Source organism: Echeneis naucrates, chromosome 11, assembly GCF_900963305.1.
Source record: "Echeneis naucrates chromosome 11, fEcheNa1.1, whole genome shotgun sequence".
NCBI classification, from domain to species: domain Eukaryota; kingdom Metazoa; phylum Chordata; class Actinopteri; order Carangiformes; family Echeneidae; genus Echeneis; species Echeneis naucrates.
Window position 1 is genome coordinate 19,584,638 of NC_042521.1, and position 21,738 is coordinate 19,606,375.

The 21,738-nt window shown below is 45.2% G+C and overlaps 1 protein-coding gene across 3 annotated transcripts in view; it reads right to left on the minus strand.

Annotated features, from left to right (window-relative positions):
• The window catches only part of sema4ab (sema domain, immunoglobulin domain (Ig), transmembrane domain (TM) and short cytoplasmic domain, (semaphorin) 4Ab), a 39,131-nt gene extending 17,615 nt beyond the window's left edge, over positions 1-21,516 (minus strand). Inside the window, exons 1-2 of one of the 3 annotated variants that reach the window (XM_029513583.1) lie at positions 21,327-21,516; positions 20,715-20,961 (exon numbers count right to left, since the gene is read on the minus strand). In XM_029513583.1, coding sequence (XP_029369443.1) covers positions 20,715-20,811 — 97 coding nt within the window. In that variant the 5' untranslated portion in view covers positions 20,812-20,961; positions 21,327-21,516. Of the gene's footprint in view, positions 1-720; positions 903-20,714; positions 20,962-21,326 lie in introns of those variants that run through there. The other 2 variants (XM_029513584.1, XM_029513585.1) reach the window with 2 other exon arrangements.
• Positions 21,517-21,738: the final 222 nt, after the last annotated feature.

The window sequence follows — 21,738 nt, forward strand, 5'->3', positions numbered from 1 at the left end:
TCCTTTCTGTTCTAATCACAGTACCAAAATGAAGAGTGTGTGATGTGATGTGATGTGTGAGAATACACCTCATCCTAGTCCTCCAGATATGGTGCCAGGCAAATGACACAAGTTGTAGACCGAGTTGGGCAATGCTTGCCTCTGTGCAGCTTGCAAACATCCTCGGATTGAGACAGACCGAAGGAAAGAACGAGGTACTCACAATAAATCCACTGCAAAACAAAATGGCTCGTTCTGTTTGGGAATTGGGTAGAAATGAGGAAATACATGTTGTTCAGATTGCTGGAGGCTAACCAGTCTTTTTGCTATACTAGACACAGTCATTAGTCATTATTATGATTGATTGATCATCCTGAATATGCCCATCCTGTCTTGGGAAGAGAAAATTAAAAAGACACCGATTTTGCACAGGGCGAAATGCTGATATCACTTGTCTGTTAGTATGAATTTACTCCTGTAAAACATAGGTCTATGCCTGTTTAGCCTGTGAACATGGCTCCAGAGCCAGGGAAGAGAGTGGCAAAATGAATCCTTTAATCCTAGACTAACACCTAGGAAGGTACCACTGTGGACAGTCATCTATTATGAGGGGAGGGAGGAGAAACACACACAGTGACCTGCTTGCTATCACAAAAGGTCCCCAAGGCAGCAGCAGCAACTTTTCATTTTTCATTTCATTTTCTTGTTTCTGTCAGACAGGTTAGAGAGCAATATGTACACCTTCTCGTCAAACTTGACAGGTCCTTTGATCTTGGTTGAACTTTTGACCCCTCCGGTCTCGACCAATGAGATCGTTTCCCGCTTGTAACCACTCCCCCGGTGTTTTCTACGCCCCTGGCGATGAGGTCACAACCAATCAAATCATTCGAGGGCGGGGCCGAACAGAATGGCGGCAAATTCATTTCCAGGTTGACGGGCAAAGAGGGAGGACGTGTTTTGCTAGAGTGAAAGGAGCGGATTGAGTATGTATTTAAAAAAATATTCACAGAGTGTTTCTTTACAAAGAGGGAGTACAAAACAATGGTTTTAAATTATTGTTTTAAATCATTTGAAAGTTGTGTTTTCTCCCTGTGAAGGGGTTACTTACTTACTAGGGTCTTTTGTAATTTTCGTCCGTTGTTCAAACCTCAAGGAGAGGACGATATTCACACAGAGTGTTTCTCTCTCTCTCTACTCAGGGTTGACTGGAGAGGAGGTAGGTTTTCACCCACTGATCCGTCCATAACCAGTCCCCTAGTGTGTCCACACCCCTAAGGTTACAACCAATCAGATCATTCAAGGGCGGGGATGAGTAGAATGGCGGCAAATTCATTTCCAGGTAGACGGGCTAAGAGGGAGGACGTGTTTTGCTAGAGTGAAAGGAGCAGATTGAGTATGTATTTAAAAAAAGGATGATATTCGCAGAGTGTTTCTCTCTCTCTCTCTCTCTCTCTACAAAGAGGGAGTACAAAACAATGGTGTTAAATCATCTGAAAATCATAAACACAGTGTGAATGAAAGGTTAAGGGACTGTGGAGAATTCATATAATATGTTTGAATCATAATATTTTTGAATCATAATCTAGTAGTGTAACAGTAAAGCAGAGCAGCTTACGTAATCATTACGTAATCAAATCAGAGTCATTTGGAAAAAAGAAAATGAGTGCAAGGAGGAGAGGGATAAGGCGAAGCAAGAGGAAGAAAAGGCGAGCATCATGGGGGAAAAAAAAAGAACAAGAGATGTTCAACTCAGAATCAACTCAGAAGCATGGAGGAACAAATGATGAGGGAGCAACAGGAGGGAAGGGAAACAGAGAGAATGAATAGGTGAGGTTCACAGGGAGGAGGAGATAATCAAATCAGATTGCACCTGACAGGTTTATGGCAGGATGGGAGCACAGGGCAGGTCACAGAAAAAAAATGAGCAGACAGTGGGCAGAAAGCCAGGGGGACTGCGGGCCAGATGCTGGCTCTAGGTGACTTCAGAGCAGTGGCAGGAAGATGCATGACTAATGCTGACATGAGAGAAATAGAGAATCAGGCAGGGACGCTGCGACATAGAGACAATGACAGATTCACCAAGTTTAGCGACCAAATAGGAGGAGCCATACACGCAAAATACACCCTGCCCACTGCAGCGGCGGTACCTAAGTTTAAGTGGGAAAATAACCAAAACCCCAGAGATTTTCTAGATAAATGTAAAGATAAGTGGATCCACTATACCGGTGCACACCCTGGTAAGCCAGGGCTCCAGAGAGAGCTGTATCGACAGGCTGTTCTGGAGTGGGTGCCCCAGCAAGTTAGAGAAGTTATGAAAGACAATCCAGACATGGCAGGGTGTGAGTCGCACATGTGGGACAGGCACCTCATACACCACCTGGCCAAGGCTCAAGACAAAGGTAGCCAAGAGGAGGAAGCCATTAAAAGTTTACAGGCTCAACTGTTAAAACTACAGGTGGGAGAAGCTAGGCAGAGAGCTAATGACAAAAAGAAAGACACTAATTTGGGAAAGGCAAAGGTCATGATGGTTTCGGGTGGATCTGACTTTCCGGACCTGGATCCCACCCCACCTTGGGAAGAGCCGACACACCAGGAAACACCTGGTGATGTTCCAAGGAGAATCAGGAGCACCCTATAATCGGGGGCGTGGGGGGTTCAGAGGTCGGGGCGGCCGAGGCAACTTCTTGGAAGGAGGGAGCAATGACCGGTGTGACTATTGTGAGGAAGAAGGGCATTGGGCTCGTGAATGTCCGCACAGGTCACGGGGACGAGGCACAGGATATCCTCAGATCACATCTCGAGGGCACCCTGGGCGTGGAGGCGGTGGGCATGGTCCTGTCCGCCAAATGTCAGCTTCCGGTGGCCAGTCCTGGCCATCCCATGCCCAGTGACACACCCCACAGAGAGACTTGGGTGGCATCTTAACGGCAGACCCGATGCTACCTGTCTCAGTCGACAAACAGGTGCTGCCATTTCTGGTCGATACCGGCGCAATGTGCTCCATGATGAACGCAGCTCGACCAGCTGCACTGTCAGATCAAACTACCACCGTCATGGGTTTCTCTGGGGAATCACAAACTCTGCCGCTGACCAAGCCACTGTTAACCACTGTGGGGAAGCAAAGCCTTATACATTCGTTCATCTACTCTCCAACCATGCCTGTCAATCTCCTAGGTAGAGACTTGTTGATAAAACTGGGGGCATCCATAATGTGTGGACCAGATGGACTCACAGTGACTCTACCTGATGGGACTGAGTTGCCCTGTTCCAGGAACCAGACATCTATTGGGCCATGCTGAAACCTGAAACTACTGAACACCGTGGCATTCTCTCAGCCTTCATGAGGTGGAAGCCCTGGATCGCGTCCCTCGAGCCTTACATGCCTCCCCCTGATCCTCCACACATAACATTGTTTTACGATCATAATCAAACAGAATGGTTCCAGGAAAGGTTCCGAGAACAATTAGAGGGGAAGGACTGGAAGATCTCCACCCAAAACATATACGTCGCTCCTGTGGGAGTGGCAGCAGCGGTGTCTCTTACACCAGAAAAATTGCAGTGGTAACAGATGTCAGAGGAGGCCGTCCCACATGTGTCTCTAGCCTTATATCCTAAACATCAGGCTAAAGAATTGGGTGGGATGGTAAAATTAGCATTAGCACAAGATGATTGGGGTACCACGAACATTCGCGGAGTACTCTATTCGGCTAGAGCCAACAAATACTCAATTCAAATAGAAGCAGTAGACAGTTCAGTCTTGGAGGAGGCCCAGATCTCCTGCTTTCACGGAAGAGAAAAGACAGATCACCCTGAGGCTGCGTCTATCATCGACTCTCTACCAGAGTCCCTATGGGCGCAGGGCCCGACAGATGTGAGACTGGTAAAATGTGAACCATTAACTTTTGAGGTTAACACCTCTGATCCAGTGTGGATTAATCAGTACCCCCACAAGCCCCAAGCAGAGGAGGGCATCGCAGACACCATTCAGGGCCTCATATCACAGGGCGTATTGGAACTCTCTGTGTCTGCTTGTAACACTCCTATTTTACCAGTCGAAAAGAAAACCACAGGTAAATACAGAATGGCACACGATTTGCGCGCCATTAATGACATTTTAGTGACTACAACCGTACCAGTGCCTAATCCCTATGTGGTCCTGACTAACCTGGCCCCATCGCACGAATGATTCACCTGCATTGATTTGGCCAATGCATTTTTCTGTCTTCCTTTAGCGGAGGATCGCAGGGATATCTTTTCATTTACTTTCAAAGGAACTCAATGGAGGTACACCTGTTTACCTCAAGGCTTCGCGCTCTCCCCAGGACTGTTTAATCAAGTCCTTAAGAATGTGTTGTCTGAGTGTGAGCTCCCAGAGGGGGTCACACTGGTGCAGTATGTGGATGATTTACTTCTGGCTGCACCTACGGCAGTAACCTGCCTGGAAGCCTGCCTTTTGCTTGGCGAGGGCAGGATTTAAGGTCAGTAAGTCGAAACATCAGGTGACCCGTAAACAGGTCACATTCCTAGGTCGTGTACTATCTCAAAAGGGGTCCAGTCTCTCACCAGCGCACAGAACTACTATCTTGCACCATCCACGGCCGCAGAAGGTCAAAGACATGTTGTCATTTCTAGGTCTTACAGGGTACAGTCGTCAGTATGTCCCCAACTATACCGGGATAACTCAACCCCTGAGAGCCTGTATTCGGGAACAGTGGATGAGAAACCTCAATTCGGATGTCGTTTGGTCTCAAGAAGCGGAGCAGTCTTTTATTGCCTTAAAACAGGCTCTGGCGACTGCTGCGGATCTGGCTACCCTGGATTAGAGCTGTCCATTCTTCCTCAATGTTTCTGGAACAGGAGGAGTAATGAATGGTGTCCTGTTCCAGAAAAAAGGGGGGGAAAGAAAAGTGTTGATGTATGTGAGCGTAATGCTAGACAGAATGGAACAACGACACCCCCAATGTACACAGCATGCAGCAGGTTTGGCCAAGTTGATTCAGAAAACCGCCCACATAGTCATGGGACACTCCCTGAAAGTTTTAACAGCACATAGTGTAGTAGCATACGTACACTCAGGCATTTACGTTAACCTCGCTGCAGCAACAGAAACTGAGCAAAGTGCTGGATGCCCCCAACATCACATACACACATGAGGTAATCAATATGGCAGAGAGGATAGGGGTAGGAGAGCCACACATCTGCGAGGAACAGGTAGCAAAGGAAGAGAAAGTCAGACCAGATCTACAAGCTGAACCCTTAGAAGGGGGAGTGAACCTCTACACAGACGGATGTTGTTATAGGGATGAGAAGGAAGGGTTAAAAGCAGGATATGCAGTTGTGCAGGAACAAGCAGGACAGTTCACTGTGAAAAAGGCAGAAAAATTGAAAGGAGCGCAGTCTGCATAGAGAGCAGAAGTCAGGTAATAGAAGCATTAAAAATGAGTGCGGGACAGAAGGTGAACATCTATACCGATTCAGCGTACGCTGCAGGGGCAGTGCATGTAGAATTAGGGCAATGGTTGAGAGCTGGGTTTCTGACAGCCTCCAATAAACCTATTAAGCACGAAGCAGAAATGAAAGAATTGGCCAAAGTATTACTATTTACCAAGACGAGTAGCAGTCATCAAGTGCAAGGGACATGACACCACTCAGTCATTAACAGCCAAGGAGAATGAGGCAGCAGATAACGCGGCTAAAGAAGTGACGGGGTACCAGACTAGGTTAATAATGATCTGCGCCGAAACGGAGGAAAGGAAAGACATGGAGATGGAAAGAATCAAAGAAATGCAGGAAAAGACTTCACCCCAAGAACTGTCTAGGCCCAGACAGACAACTCATACTACCACCAGCATTAAGACAAGGGATGTTCGAGGAGGCCCATGGGGTAGGACACGTAGGAGTGACACAAATGATGAGAAATCTGAAGGAGTGGTGGCATCCTTACCTGAAAGAGATGACAAAAGAATGGGTAAGTGGGTGTAAGGTATGGACGCAGTATAACCCTCGGCCGACCATCAAACCAGAGATAGGGAGATATCCACTGCAGACTCAGGCGGGTACAGAAATAGTCATAGATTTCACCGACATGATAGTGCCCCATAAAGGCTATAGGTACGTCCTGGTGTGCGTTGACGCATACACAGGGTGGCCTGAGGCTTGCCCGACGAAAAAGGAAGACAGTGCGTCAGTAATAAAGTTCCTCATCACCAATACATTCTGAGACATGGGTTCCCGGAGAAAATCAGATCAGATATTGGAACCCATTTCAAGAACCAAGATCTCCAAAAAGTGGAGAACCTGTTAGGTCTTAAATATGCATTTGGGACTGTGTATCACTCACAGTCACAGGAAAAGGTTTAACGAACTAACCAAACCATAAAAAACAAATTGGCCAAAATCTGCGCACAGACTGGAATGGATTGGGTAACTGCATTACCTTTAGCACTAATGGCTATAAGGTCAGCCGTAAATGCCAGCACCGGGTTCACTCCATTTGAATTACAAACGGGGCATCCTTTCCCCGGACATCAGGGTCAGGCTCCTGGAATGAGGAAATCTGAGGCGGAAAACAGACCTCCGAAAGCTTATTTTGCTGAATTACATACATTGGAGGTGAAATAGCGCTCCTCCTCCAACACGTAGCGTGCCAAGCTACCACCACACAGATTTGTTCTGACACCCAAATATGCTGCTAGACACCAATGGGGCAGCTGTGGAGCAAGAAGAACTGTTCCGAGGAGCCTTTTAGTGATCTCTTATTAGAGATCAAAAGGGGGAATTGTGGAGAATTCATATAATATGTTTGAATAATAATCTAGTAGTGTAACAGTAAAGCAGAGCAGCTTACGTAATCATGGCCTTGAGGAGCTGCTCGTGCAAAGCACAACAACCTATGTAATAATGGCCTTGAGAAAACAGCTCTGAACAAGAAAGAAGTGGAGGGGGATCCGAGAGCTGCAAAGACTCACTGTCATTCGAAAGCAGAAAAACAACTCCATAATAGGATAATATAACAAAAAACATAGGGAAATCCAGGGGTACAAAAGACTGAGACCTCTCTTTGTTGTTCAGAGCATTTTCACACATGGTGCTTGTATGTAATGCTCTCCAACGATCGTTGAATAAAGAAGTGTTTATCCTCACCTGGTTTACCTGTCTTCGCATTAATTTGGACTTTGGGACAGCAACCATGAGTGAAGCATAGCAAGTGTGGTTGCAACAGGACTCACATTACATATTCACATTACAAGATAGAGAGTGTGTTAAATCATCTGATATTTTTGTTTCTCCTTAAGCACAAAGTGAGAATCAAAGTTGAAAAAGGGGACTGTCATCACATTACAAGATAGACAGAGTGTGTTAAATAAGAGTTATTTTTAGACTATTCTCAAAGTTATGTTTCTCTCTTTATGCAAATCTTACAAAGAACAAGTTCATCTTCTCATTCCAAGAAAGGACAAGACCCTGACTCTGATGTGTTTATTACACTTGGTAAAAAGTTTTGTTTATCTATGAAGGGTAAAAAAAAAACAAAACTATCAGGGTGTGTCTGGAGGGACAAAATCTCGGACTCTGCGTTTACCAGAAAAAACACTCAATTGACCATCAATCACAGATGAGTTACACCGACGTGACAGGGAGGGGTTTAAAAAACCAAAAAGCACACAGAGGGCCACAGCGAGCATGGCCTGTGTATTGACAAAACGATCGATTGACAAGTTGTGATCAGCTGACCACTCGGAGCAACGGAATAAAAGAAATGAACAACGGTAAGTCATTTTAAGATAACGCAGTTAATTGATTGTTTCTGAAAAGTTTTTTTTTTTGTGATGTGTATATTTTCTTAAAAGAAAAGGTGGCTTACAGGCGGCTTTTTAGAGGGTGAGTTGGAGTGTCTGACTTTTGATGATTTTCCTGATGGTAAGTGTTGCGTCTTTATTTTTCAGAGAAAGTTCTCCCGCACCAGCAACCGCTACAGCCGTAACCAGGCCCATACCAGAGACTGTTCCAGAGGCCAGAGGCTCCCAGAAAGCCACGGCTGAAGAACCGCCACCATACGGGGATAAACAGCTATTCCAAGACCCGGAGGTCTCAAGACGGGAGGAAGCTCGAGGAGAATCTTCGAGCAGCTCTTCTTCTTCATCTTCTTCCTCTGCCGCTAGCAGAAGAGATTGTAAGTTTATTTTTTCACATCAGCCTGTACTTCAAACTGTGTACCTGCATGATCAGAGAAACAGAGCTTCAACAGTGTATAGCTCCATGGGAAATATTTTTATTTATTTTTTCAGATTATAGGAAGGAGAGGAGGAGGAATTCGCGCTACAGAAGAAACAGGTCCCCGTCATACAAGAGACCAAGGTCCCCCTTATACGAAAGAAGGAGGTCCTCTTCATACAGAAGAAGAATTAGATCGCCATCCTACACGCGGTCACCAAACTGCAGGAGGATACCGTGCAGACACCTTAATAGATTCCTTGACAGGTTGTATGCACTGGCGTATGAGGCTTGAGTTAAAAAAAGGTGTGACATGGAGCAAAAAGCAAATGACGTAGTAGGATTTTTTCAGAGGACCCTTTTCTGGCAATAAACCTAGCTATAGAGGAGTTGAATCATCCTGAAACTCTGACCAATGCTGTAAATGAACTTCGTTCTGTAATACGAATGTCTGTAAAACGATTTGACTATCGAAAATGATTCTGTGACTGAGCCCCCCGTCTCTCCTCATTTCTCTGGGCTTGATGCACCTTCTCCACCGGTTGTTTCACACACAGAATGTTTGAATGCCATAGACAGGGCCATACACTTGTTAGAGATTCAGGAGGGGGGAAACGCAGGTGTAGTTTCAGGGACTGAGGAGAGGGAGGGGGACAGAGGGGAAGCGCTAGAGGGAGGGGGAGAGGGGTCGAGGGGCAGAGCTTGTGGAGGATGAGGGGGAGGGGGACAGAGGGGTAGAGCTAGAGAAGGAGGAGGGCCGAGGGGCAGAGCTTGTGGAGGATGAGAGGGAGGGGGGCAGAGGGGGAGAGGGGGTTGTGATTATAAATAGATTCAATAATATAGAAATTAGGCAAATTTAAAATTTTCCAACTCCGACGGGCATAGCCAATTATGGAGAATTTTATGGCTCTGTGATGGGAGCCGCTCATGACCTGTTTGAAAGAGCAATCTCGCAAGCACAGCCTCATGACGTTGTACAGATGGAGTTTAGGGGGGACAGACTGAGTAAGAGCGTGTCCTCTATAGTCAGAGCTGAGAATGCTGATGGGGGTCTCTCCGCCTTTCAGAATCTCCTGGACGAACTGGTTCAGTCCAACATGTCTGTCATGATGGACGCCGGTCTTGAATTAGTGGTGCAGTTGATATGCAACCCTCGCGGCGGAGGGAAAAGAGGCGTAGATAAAATGTTGGACGAGGAGATTTTGATTGATTTTGGCACACCTGCTGCATCCCCATCTCTGCGATAGAGAGGCTGAGAGAAAGGCCAGAGAGTTTCAGACGGCTGTAGGTTTAGATGATCAGACAGAGGTGACGTTTGAGGAAACCTCACGTGTGTCAAAAATTAAAATGCAACATATGTGGGGAGGTCACCGGTGACGAGGAGGAGTCAGGGAGCGAGAAGCATCTGTGTTACATGCAGCCTTTACAGGCAGACGCGGATCATAATCAGAAAATAGTCTTTTATGATTTTGAAACCTTCACGAATGAGCAGGGCGTGCACGTGCCATATCTGGTGTGCACAAAAACCTTAGACGGCGTCAGATGGAACGTCCACGTTTTCAGAAACAGTTACATCCAGGAAACGGGTGTGGATCCTTTCAGCAGATCGACCATAGCCTCGGCCTGAAAGTATTTCTCACAAATTTTCTCAACCTTAGCCATTCCTCCGCCCAATCATTACAAACGTCAGTTTAAATCTTATTCGCACGACAGCATACAGTGGTTAGAATGGGTTTCTAACACCCACAGCATCTTTATACAACACGCTCTGAACGCCGGTGAAAAACAGCTGGGAAAGTACTTTGTAGACGGTTATGCAGAAGCAGGACGCGTTAAGTACGTCTATGAATATTTGGGATGTTTTTTCCACAGATGCCCGGTTTGTTTTCAACCTCAAGAACGCTCTCCTCTCACGGGGACCACCTTTGAGGAGCTCCACTCTAGCACAGTGAGGAGACTAGAGAGGTTGCGTTCGGAGCACGCCGTCACACCTGTCTTCATGAGGGAGCACAGGTGGGCGGAGATGAAAAAAAAAAAAAAAAAAAAACACACCAGGGGGTGAAAGAGTTTCTCAGACGTTACGACGCTCCTCAGCCTCTGTTACCCCGTGAGGCTTTGTACGGAGGCAGGACGTGTGCCGTGAAGCTGAGACACACGGCTGAGCCTGACGAGACCATGCGTTATGTAGACGTGACCTCCCTGTATCCCTATGTAAATTGCAGTTTCCCTTATCCTCTGGGTCACCCTGAAATAATTCCTAAAGATTTTGAACACCCCAGCAGCTACTTTGGGCTAGGCAGGGCTAGGCAGGGGGCGTGCACTCACAGTGACGAGGCCAAATCTTTAAAGGGGGTCTGGGTCACGCCAGACTTTAACAAGGCTTTGGAGATGGGCTATCGTTTGGCCAAGATCACAGAAGTGTGGCTTTACGATCGCAGGGACGACACCGTCTTTCTAAAGTACATGTGGACGTTTTTGAAAGGTAAACAGGAGGCTTCAGGTTACCCGCCCGAGTTCGTAGATGAGGAGAGCAGGGAAAGATACGTCAGGAACTATCAGACGCATCAGGGTATTTTGCTGGACGCCTCCCAAATTAAACCAAATCCAGCTAAAAGACGAATTTCTAAATTGTGTCTCAACAGCTTCTGGGGAAAGGAGGGAAGAGTTTTTCTCTTTTATGTTTTCAGAAAAGCACAAAGTCAAATACTTTAATTTCATCAACGACAAAGTGGCTCTGATCCAGTGGGTGCACGGAGATCGCTACATCACCCTCCCAACAAGGTAGACAATGTGTTTGTAGCCGCTTTCACCACGGCCTACGGCAGATTAAAATTGTACAGTTACTTGGAACAGATGCAGGATAGAGTTCTTTACTTTGACACAGACAGCCTCATTTGCACCACTAGAGAGGGCCAAAACACACTGCCTCTGGGCAACTACCTGGGAGAATTGACCAACGAATTAGACGGGGACAGCATACAAGAATTTGCCGCAGCCGGTCCTAAAAGCTACGCTTATCAAACTAGGAACAAGAAAAAAGCGGTGCTCAAAGTCAAAGGTATTACTGGTGGAGAGCTATGTGAGACAGCGTGGTGAGAGTGGGGAGGAGCAGGAGGGGGAGAGGTTCATTCAAACCCCTCAGCAGAACATTCTACGAGATAAAAGGGGATTTCTCTTAAAAAATTCTTCATTTCAGAAAAAGTTTTGCATTGTATTTGACCAGAGACAGTTGCTGCCTACCGGTCGTACTTTGCCTTTTGGTTTTTAAAAAAAAATTTCACACCTTGTTGAAGAAATTGATTTTGATCCTAGATTGGTCCTGCCTTTTTAATGCCAGATTGTGGGACCCAGCGGTTGTGGAAAAACTTTTTTTGTAAAAAATGTATTGGAAAATTGTCAACATGTGATGAACCGTGTACCTGAGAATATTGTATGGATTTATACTTCTTATCAAAGCATGTACAAAGAACTGCAGAAGAAAAATAAAAATAAAAAATTTGTCGAAGGACTGCTGGATTCTTTTGAAGACGCTCAATTATTTCCCCCTCAACAAAACCATCTCATTATATTAGACGACGTGTTATTACAAGCGGCGGATCATCCAGAAGTGGTAAGAATTTTCACGCAATACAGACACCATAAAAATATGAGCGTGATGCTGCTGACCCAAAATGTATTTTACAAAGGTAAATACAGTCGCACCATCAGCTTAAACAGTAATTACCTGGTGCTGTTTAAAAACCCACGGGATAAATTGCAAATCAACGTATTGGCTCAACAAATATATCCCGGTCAAAAAGATTTTTTTATTCAAAGTTTTGAAGACGCTACTCGAGATCCTTTCGGTTATTTATTGGTGGACCTCACACCCGCCTGTCCAGAAAGATTCTGACTCAGGTCGGGAATACTACCTCGCCAGTGGCCTGTGGTTTATTTGCCTAAAATAAAGTGAAATCATTTACATATTTGAAAAAAAAAACAAAAAAAAAACGGTATGTCGGCACGTATAAAAAAAAGGAACGCTTCTCTACTGAGGGCCTTGACTCGAGCCACGCCGCTGAAACGTAAAGACATTCTCCAGCACTGTTCCACAGACTTTCTTCAGTGTCTCAGCGAGCTCTGGTTAAACGTGCTGAAAGGAAACGTGCTGTTGAACGCTTGTCAATATAAAAAACTCAAAAGCCGGAAGAAAATTATCAGGCTGCTGGCGGACAAAAAAAAACTACTCTGAAGAGAAAACGAGGGGTTTTGATGAAACAGACCAGAGGTTTCCTTTGCCTCTGCTCTTCGGTCAGCTTCTCGGCGGTCTGATTCACAAAAACTAAATCATGAGTCAGAAAAATAGCCAGAAGATGTTTCTGCTGAACCCTCAACAGCTGAGCCAACTGACGCAGACGTCAGGCCCCACGGCCATCCTGGGTACGGAAACTCCGGCTCAAACCATGCGACATGAGGCCGAAAGTGATTTGGATTAAAAAATGAGGGCGGTATTAAACGAGTTGGGACTAACCCCTTACGAGAACATTTTAAAATACAACGCCCTGTTGCAAAGATATCTCACCCTCGTCAAACAAGATGACAGAGAGGGGGCGGTGAAGAGGCAACCTACACCCGATGCCGCTGCAGAAGAAGAAGAGGCGGAACCGTTGCCACAGCAACAAAAAAAAAACAACAACAGGACGACGCGGTCTCTGAAGTACTGCAAAACCTTGCTCCTCACGATCGTAAAAATGCTTCCTATATCATGAAGAAATTAAGCAAGAGCAACGGTGGGTGGACTCCAAACAGTGAATTTGTGTATAAAGGAAAGACCGTGAGAGGTTTTAATAAAGTTTATAGTTGAAAAATAAAAACGCTCGAGACCGTTTTCTTTTTTGTGCGTCTTTTATTTCTTATCCAGCTTGTGACAATCTTTAAACATTTGTAAAGAGCAGACGGTGTGGTGACAGTCTTTACGACTCCTCGTACAACTTTGATATTTTTTCACAAAACGAGTCACCAAATCATAATATTTTAATGCCTCGTCTTCACCGCCGTACAAAGATAAAACATTTTCAAAAGTTAAACCGCAGGCTCTGTGACATAAATAATAAACACAATACTGGCCGCAGGCCGTAGTGTGTTGCAACTGTCTGCTGTGATATGACACGGTTTTGCACCATTTTTCTAAAAATGTTAAAATGTCTTTAGGGTAGTACATAAAACCAGGTGGGAATCCAAAAGAGTTGAAAAAAGTCCCCGTTCCGTCTTCTTCCAGTGTAAGGGCCGTAAGCGTAAACGATCAGGGTGGTGGTATGGGGTAACAGCACCCTGAATCTCTTAAATTTCCATTGGAAACAGGGGATAAGGCGTCGGCGTCTTCGGCGGCGTTGAGGTTAAAGACAAACAAAGATTAGCCCTGCTCAAATTCTACTCTGTTGATGCTTAGAGGTAAATCTTTCAAATGTCTCCCTGTGGCGGTAAACATGTTGTAAAACTCTCTGACGGACACACCTCGGTTAAATTGAGGTTGAAAAGCCTTGCCTGGAATTTGTCTGCCGTCACGACACAGGGCCATGTAGTCCACGTTGTGGATAAAATTGAACGGAGATAAGTCTCTTCTACCCGTGAAAGCCTCATGGTGCACCATAGCCAAAACAACGTATTTCGGCATGGTCCCCAGAAATAGATTCTCTTGGTTACATATTCGAGAATTCTCCGGGATGGAATAAGTTTTCACGTTCACCCGGGCCAAAGGATAGAGAGCGTTTCCCTTTGCTAAGGCCACAGCGTGTCCTAAACGCACCGCGGGGGACACGGTGGCTTTTTTCACAAACAGAGAGGCTCCCAGCACTTTTAAACGATAGGTGGCGTCACCGGCGCACATGAGGCTGAAGACGTCGCTGGCTCTGGTGAGCTTGACTCTCAAATCCACCGCGTTCAAAAGAAGCCTCTCGCTGAAAAATATGTCAGGGCGCTGAAAATAAATCCAGCTCCGCCATACTGCATTCGCTCGATTTGTGGTGTAATAAAGCCATCCTTTACATATATATTTATTTTCCTAAAGAAATATATCTCCGGAGCGTGAGTTCCTCCCTTTAGGACGGTTTCTTCCGACTGATTTCTTCTTGAGGCCTCCTTTGCGTTTTTTTACCCTCGGCCTTCCCGAAACAACACGCTCCCCGGGAGGTCTCTTCCTAGGTCTTCTAGCCAAAACCATGATACCTCCAGCGCCCTCTTGAGATCCGGGGCTCTCTCGCCCACCGCCAATGGATAATTTACCCACGGCACGGGTAAACACTTCGGAGGCTATGTTTTTGGCCGCCGTTTTGATTTTGATTTCATTTGGTACGTTAAACCAGGTGTGCGGGTATGAAATTTCCGTCAAGGCCACCTGCCACGGGCCCTCTAAATCAATGTGTTGAGGTAAATCCACCTGGAAAACGGAGGCTGTATTATTTTTAAAGACGTCACGGCTGGCGTTGGAGGGAAGCGTGATGTAAAAACCCTCGCTAGCCGTCCCGTTCATGATTTTTTTGTACAAACCGTACGAGGGATAAAATGAAGTGCGTACACGGACGGCTCGCGGGATTTGTTTTATACACCCTCCTGGCTAAAATTTTCTCCACTCTATAGAGCTTATCAGGAGCCGTCTTTTTTGCAACTCGGCTTCGTAAAAAGTGCCCTCGATAGGTTCTCCATCGTAGTCTTTGAGTTTATATACCGGCGGTAGACGTGGTATGCATTCAGACACTGTAAATAGCTCGTCGGTAAAGCTCTGTTCGTATTTTTTAATCAAACTTTCCCCTCAGTTGGGATACTGTCACCGTGTCCCCCTGTTTCAAATTCATCTTGAACCTGGCTTTGTATCTGAGAGGAAAAGAACCGAAAAACTTGAGATTGAGATTGACTTGAGGTATTTTCCTCGGTCACCTGCTGAGGGGTCATTTTTAGACTTTTATGGTAGCTGTTGTTATAACTTTTCACCAAATCCTGTAAAACCTCCAAGTATCTGCGGGTGTTTTTAGCAGTAAAATACCTCCACATTCTAGTTTTCAGTGTACGGTTAAATCTTTCCACCATCGAAACTTTCAGATCGCTATCCGTGGCAAAATGTTTTACCTTGTGTTTCTTCATCAGCCTCTGGAAATTGTTGTTGAAAAATTCTTTACCAGAGTCCGTTTGTAACTTTTCCGGGGTCCGGCTCTCTTTAAAAACAGATTCAAAAGCCTTCGCAGTCTCCGAGGCACTTTTATTCTTTAAAACTCTCACATAAGCCTTTTTGGAAAATACATCTATGACCGTCAAGAGGTAACGATAACTGTCGTTGTGCTCGGCCAAAGCCTGCATATCGCAGAGATCGGCCTGAAATTGAACCATCGGTCGTGGCACAAACACTCTATTCCTAGGAAAATTTACTCTCACCGGCTTGTGCAGAGTATAAACATCCTGCTCTGATAGAAATTCTTTAACTTTTTCCACATTTACTTTTTTACCAGTTTCATCTTGCAAGGCTCTGCGGAGTCTGTCCGCTCCTCCAGAGCTGCCCGGGTTATAATATGCTTTCTTCATAACGCTTTTCTCAGACATGTTCACACCCACGCCTCTCCAGAGAAAATCAGCGAGACTCTACTTTTTTAAAACTTTTATTTTGTATAAAGCATCAGAAATACGTTGCAACTATATGATGGTTCAAAATATATGAAGGTTCAGAAATGCATTGAAAATATATGATGGCTCAACACACACACACACACATTATAATATTCAAACATCGAGGCTGTACAGGGCTGTCCTCATCACCGAGGCTCCGATGGGGGCTCTAATAACACAATGCAGCTTCAGCAATTCACTCGAGTTGTGTGTAGGCACACTGTTTTCTACACGTCGATTTATGACATCTACAATCAAAGCATATATCATAAATAGATGATCCACATTGTCATAATTCATCTCTCTGATCAGTTCATCAAATGCTTCGGGTAATGACCGTTCATCCGTGAATTGCGAGGCAATCGTGATGAGTAAATCCCACAAGGATCCTGCGTGACTTCGAACCGAGTGAAACCTCTTTCTCATTTCATTGACACGATTATCGTTTGTTGTGTAGTCCAGTGATCCCCCAAATGCGCCGTCAGTTTTCCACAATAATCCCTCATTTCTTCAACTCTTCTCCGCCGTTCCACAGGGTGAAGGCTTCTTCGATGCTTTTCAACTCCAGAGCGTTTCCTTTTTCAACCAGTTTATCGTACAGGTCGGCGATTTTCTCCTTCACGCGCCTTTTGAATTTCAGATCGTTGAGAAAGGCCTTGGATCCTCTCACCCGACACGTGGATGGAGCGATTTTTCAAGGCCGCGGTGATGGTGGGAACAAATTTAGCCATCCAAAGTCTCTCGTTCACCTGCTCAAAGTACTTCAGGTAGAAGTAGTCCGGCACATCCTCCAGACATTCGTGCTCCCTCTGACTGGGGTGCTTGGTGATACAACCGTAGCAGATTTCCGAATGAAAAACGGAGATGACGTGGTTCAGCAGATGAGACACCACAGCTTTCACCGTGTTCAAAAGAACGGCGGACAGCAGTCCGTCGGTCACATCCCCTCTCTCCACCGCGCTTTCCGTCGAAGATTGGCTCGCCTGCGGGGAAGGTGATGTGTCAGGAGCAACCTGCGTAGCCATCGGGGAGTTTGGCGGCGTTGCGTGATATCCGATCAACGGATAAGGAGCAATCTGGGTCAGATGTCTTTTCCTGCGAGACCGCAAAGTCAGCGTCCCAGGAGGACGAGGACTCTGCGGACAAGGACTCGGCGGACGGACCGTTGTGGGTATGAAAGACATGATTTTATCTTCTTGTTCTCGTCGTTCTTTTTAAAGTACGGGTGAGAGGAGGCGGAGTGACTCGCACGCCGTGTTAGCCGTGTAAGCGTGTTGGAATTGGTCAGAAAGAGAAGGAGGAGGAGGCCGAGGGGTTATTTGTAGACCAATGGCGTGGAAGGGGTGGAGTCTAATACACCAGAATTTTTCTCACCAGCAGAATGTCTCTGAAGCTCTGACTGCTCGCAAACAGAGTCTTAATTTTCTCCGTGTATTCCTCCATCACCCTCAACCAGTTCTTGAACGGAATGTGCAAACATCTCTGAAACACTCCGCAGTCCTTGTTGAAATACTCCAACACAAACTCGTCCTCACACCCTTCACTCACCCAACGGGCGGCTCTGTAGTACCATCGACCCGACAGGGTGCTCTTGGTCTCCCACACAATGTTGGCTGCAATTTTTTTTTCAAAACTCCTGATGATCCCTCTTCTTTTTTCACACCATTCACTTTTAAATTTGTTACACCCACCAATGTCAGCGCCGACCAGTCTGTTGAGGTGAGTGTCGCTCTCGATCCCGCCGGGCTGTAAACCTCATCTTTTTCCAGCTGGTAAAAACACATCTCTTGAGAGGTATAGTTGAACACGTACCCCCAGGCACCGCCATCCGACAGTCTCCACTCTCTGTGGAGAGCCTCGGGTGCCAGAGTCTGAATCCGACAAAAATACGTCACCCGCTTCTTCGGAGCTCCTCGTAATTCGTGATAACTCGATACAGTCATCAGATATCAGAGTCTCGCAGATCACCACGTTCGGGGCGGCAGACTCTGATCTCAAGTTTTTGTCAGCCATTTTTTTTTCTTACTCTCGCAAAAAACAATCCTCAACACTAAGTTTTTCTTTTTCCTTTCAGTGCAGCACACATCCAAACTCTTTGCCCGTCACCCTCTATATGAATTGAGCGCCATTCTGCTCGTACCCGACCCCCGTATGATCTGATTGGTTGTAACCTTAGGGGTGTGGACACACTAGGGGACTGGTTATGGACGGATCAATGGGTGAAAACCTACCTCCTCTCCAGTCAACCCTGAGTAGAGAGAGAGAGAAACACTCTGTGTGAATATCCTCCTCTCCTTGAGGTTTGAACAACAGATGAAAATTACAGAAGACCCTAGTAAGTAACCCCTTCACAGGGAGAAAACAACTTTCACATGATTTAAAACAATCATTTAAAAACATTGTTTTGTACTCCCTCTTTGTAAAGAAACACTCTGTGAATATTTTTTTAAATACATACTCAATCCGCTCCTTTCACTCTAGCAAAACACGTCCTCCCTCTTTGCCCGTAAACCTGGAAATTAAGTTTGACGAGAAGGTGTACATATTACTCTCTCACATTGTTGAGATTCAGCCACTGCCTATGTTCCTGTAAGACCATTGTTCCCAGCACCTTTCCTGTGGCCTGGAGTAGATTGTAGCCAGATCCTGGATTCTCTTGCACTCTTGCACATAAAATATCTCAAGTGCTGCTAGTTAATAAGCCTTTTACATCAGGGCTGACTGAAGCCTATCCAAATAAGAGGGAGGAGTAGGATTGTGAGAGGAAAGTGAGGTCTGAGGAAGGATGTATGCCACAACTAGCAGTTGCATCCATGGCATGTGCAAGAGATCCAGGCTCTCCATGCCATCTCTACCAGCAGTTCTGGGAGGAAAGCTAAAAGTTTTTTCTTCGTGCTCCTAGCTCTTCCCCTCATAGCAGGACAGGTGGTCTGTATTATGACAGCAGGCTAGGGAATGCCTAGCTTCTCAGCTCTCATTTAAACACATCTGTAGGAAAATGGGGAACTGGTGTGCTATCTTGGAGTGTGACCAGAAGCCCAGACTTTACAGCTCCAAATATGAGAAAGACATCATTTCACTTCATTCTTGGGCAACTGAATGTCAAAAGGTTATACAGGCCTTCTACAGGCCTGGAAGTTAGGTATGGTCCCTCTGTGGACAGTTAAGCTAGCTAACCCTAAGGCGATTTTCGAATGACTGCCTGAACACAGTATTTAAAGGAAGATGGTGCCTTATGTGGGCAGATGGATTTTTTAGTCAAGTTAAGTTTGAATGAGAAGGTGTGCCCAAATCTTTGGCCTGTACTGTTGATTCTATCCTAGAGCTCAAACCTAGAGAGGGAACAACATTCCACCTTTGTATGTCTGATTTTATCTTTGAATTCAGGGGTCCATAGTTGAGATCAAACATTTGAGGATGCCACCATAAGACAGCATCATGGAGCACTGAAAATATATTGGCCTCTTTATTTCTTTCATTGGCCTGGTAAGCTACCTTCTCCCTGCACCACTCACCACTCACTAGCATGTACCGCTAATGTTGATCTTTGCCATGTCTCATCCTTCTCTTCCATTTCTTTTCTCAACTCGTTTTTCGCTCAGTGTCGGGTGGACAACTGACCCCAGTTCTTAATGGTTTTCAGAGTGATTTACTTAGTCTATATTGGGGTATTTCACTAATTACTTTGGCTCAGCTGGGGAGCTCTACCCCTATGCATCCATCTTGGTGGTGTTCCGACCGGAAGTCCTGCTTTGCACCTTTTAATGATCACAAATAAACCATGTTGGAAACATACCGAATGTCTGCCATGGGCCTTGTCTGATAAAATGCAGAGTATAATTCTCGTTTACTACTATTCAGAATCGATTTAAAATGTCCCAAAATTAATTTAAAAAAATAAAACAAATCCGCAGACTGTCTGCCTCCATTTTGTACGTGGGACGTCCTGATGTCACCACGAAACTGGTTCTGTTTAACTGCACTTTTTTTTTTTTAATAAAGAGACACTTTTATTTTTGTTACTTAAGCAATGTGACATTGTTTTTATGCAACAGTAACAACAATTTCATACAAGCATGGATAAATGTTTAAAACTTAATAGATGTGAAAAAGGACACTTTAATGTCTCCATTCTGTCTTGCAAAGCAGACCGGAGTAGATCATGAGGATCCTTTGCACGCCTACAGATTGAAGCAGGTGAATCAAATGAATCAAATCATTTTGAATCAAATCGCAGCCCCGAAAATCAGAATTGAATTGTGAGATAGTAAAAGATTTCCACCCCTACTGACTGTGTGTTGATTAACTAACCAACCGTGTACCCAATGAACCACGCAGATAGCACGCCCCACCCAAACATTTTTTGTTGCTGCAAAAATGAAGAATAAGCTGGCCTACATCTTGTTGTGAAGTTTTCTCCAGCTGAACTGCAAATTTACTTAAATTTAAAAAACTTTTTAAACATTATTTGATTCTAGTATGAAATCGAAATTCCTGAGCACTACCAGTCACTTTAATGAGAGTTTGTCACCCAATTACAGTGTTGCCAGATAAGACTGAAAGTTTCAAGCCCAAAAAAAATTAAGTTAAAGAGCCACAGAAAAAACACCTATCAAGCCTATTCATAAACGCGTTCACAGGTTTATGTAACCTCAAAAGTGCCACAAATAAAAATGAATAGAGAATGAAATTACTCGATAAATAAATTCAAATTCCAATAAACACACAGAAAATGATTAAAGATTAAATCTGGCAACGCTTCTCAATCAAACCTGATCCAATATGGAGCCAGACCTAACGCGGTCATCTTCTTAACTTCAACTGTTACTGTAATTTTTCCCCACCAACAGGATCAAATTAAACAAACCAAGTGCATAGTCTTCACTCACCTTTATGGAAGGAGACCCTGGGAGTCTGTTTTGAGAGACAGGGGCACATGAAACACAGCAAGGCCTCAGTGAGGAACAGCAGGTTGAGATTCTCCATGAAAACAGAATGAGGATGTCTGACTTCGATTAAGTTTAAGGGCAGAAGTTGAGTTCAGTGGCTGAGGTTCAGAGTGTCAGATTAGCAGGGGGTGTTGAGACCGTAGATGCAGCCACAGACTCTGGTTTACAAAGCAAACCATAATTGGATCTGAAACACACACATACAGTCAAAGTGTGTTAGAGCTTTGGTCTCTTACTTTTTCTTTGTTGTGTTTTGTACTGAGCTGTTTTAGCTTTGAGCTCGGTTTTGCATGCTCTGCATACTAGCTCTTGACGAAAAGGGCACTTGTGACATCAAGTGTGATTACACAATGATTACTCGTTTACACAAAGACAGTGTGTGTGTGTGTGTGTGTGTGTGTGTGTGTGAGTGGCATTCGGTCAGATGCAAGTAATAGTCTGCCCGTTGACACACGCAGCGAGTCAAGTCAAACTACACAGACCGTATCAAACCCTAAACAATCCGTCCAAGGTCTCACATTACACAGACAAAGTAAAACGGTTACATCTTACGTTCGAATGGTTCCCGGCTCCGCGTCCTTCCGTCAATTACCCTTTTATTCCCTCTGGTAGGTGGTCCGGAACGAGCTCGGATAAGACCTGCACAGGCGAAGCATGAGATGGTGTGGAAATCCAACGGTGTCCAGCTTTTGCAGGAGTATCACAGCATGACTGTCTCCGCCCATCTTCGGGCTCGAGGTTTCATCTACAGGCGGGGTTTCGCACATTACAGCCGGAACGCTGAATATTGAAACGAACACTTGGCATGTTCTGATCAACTGAAACACAGTTGGAGGTGACGTCAGTGCATCCGGAAGGTCATCTGAACATAAGGGAATCAGTAGCTACTGCTTCAATTTAATACACTATATTCGTGTACTAATATTGCAAGTGGAGTATAACAGTGGTTTGCAGCCTTCGAATT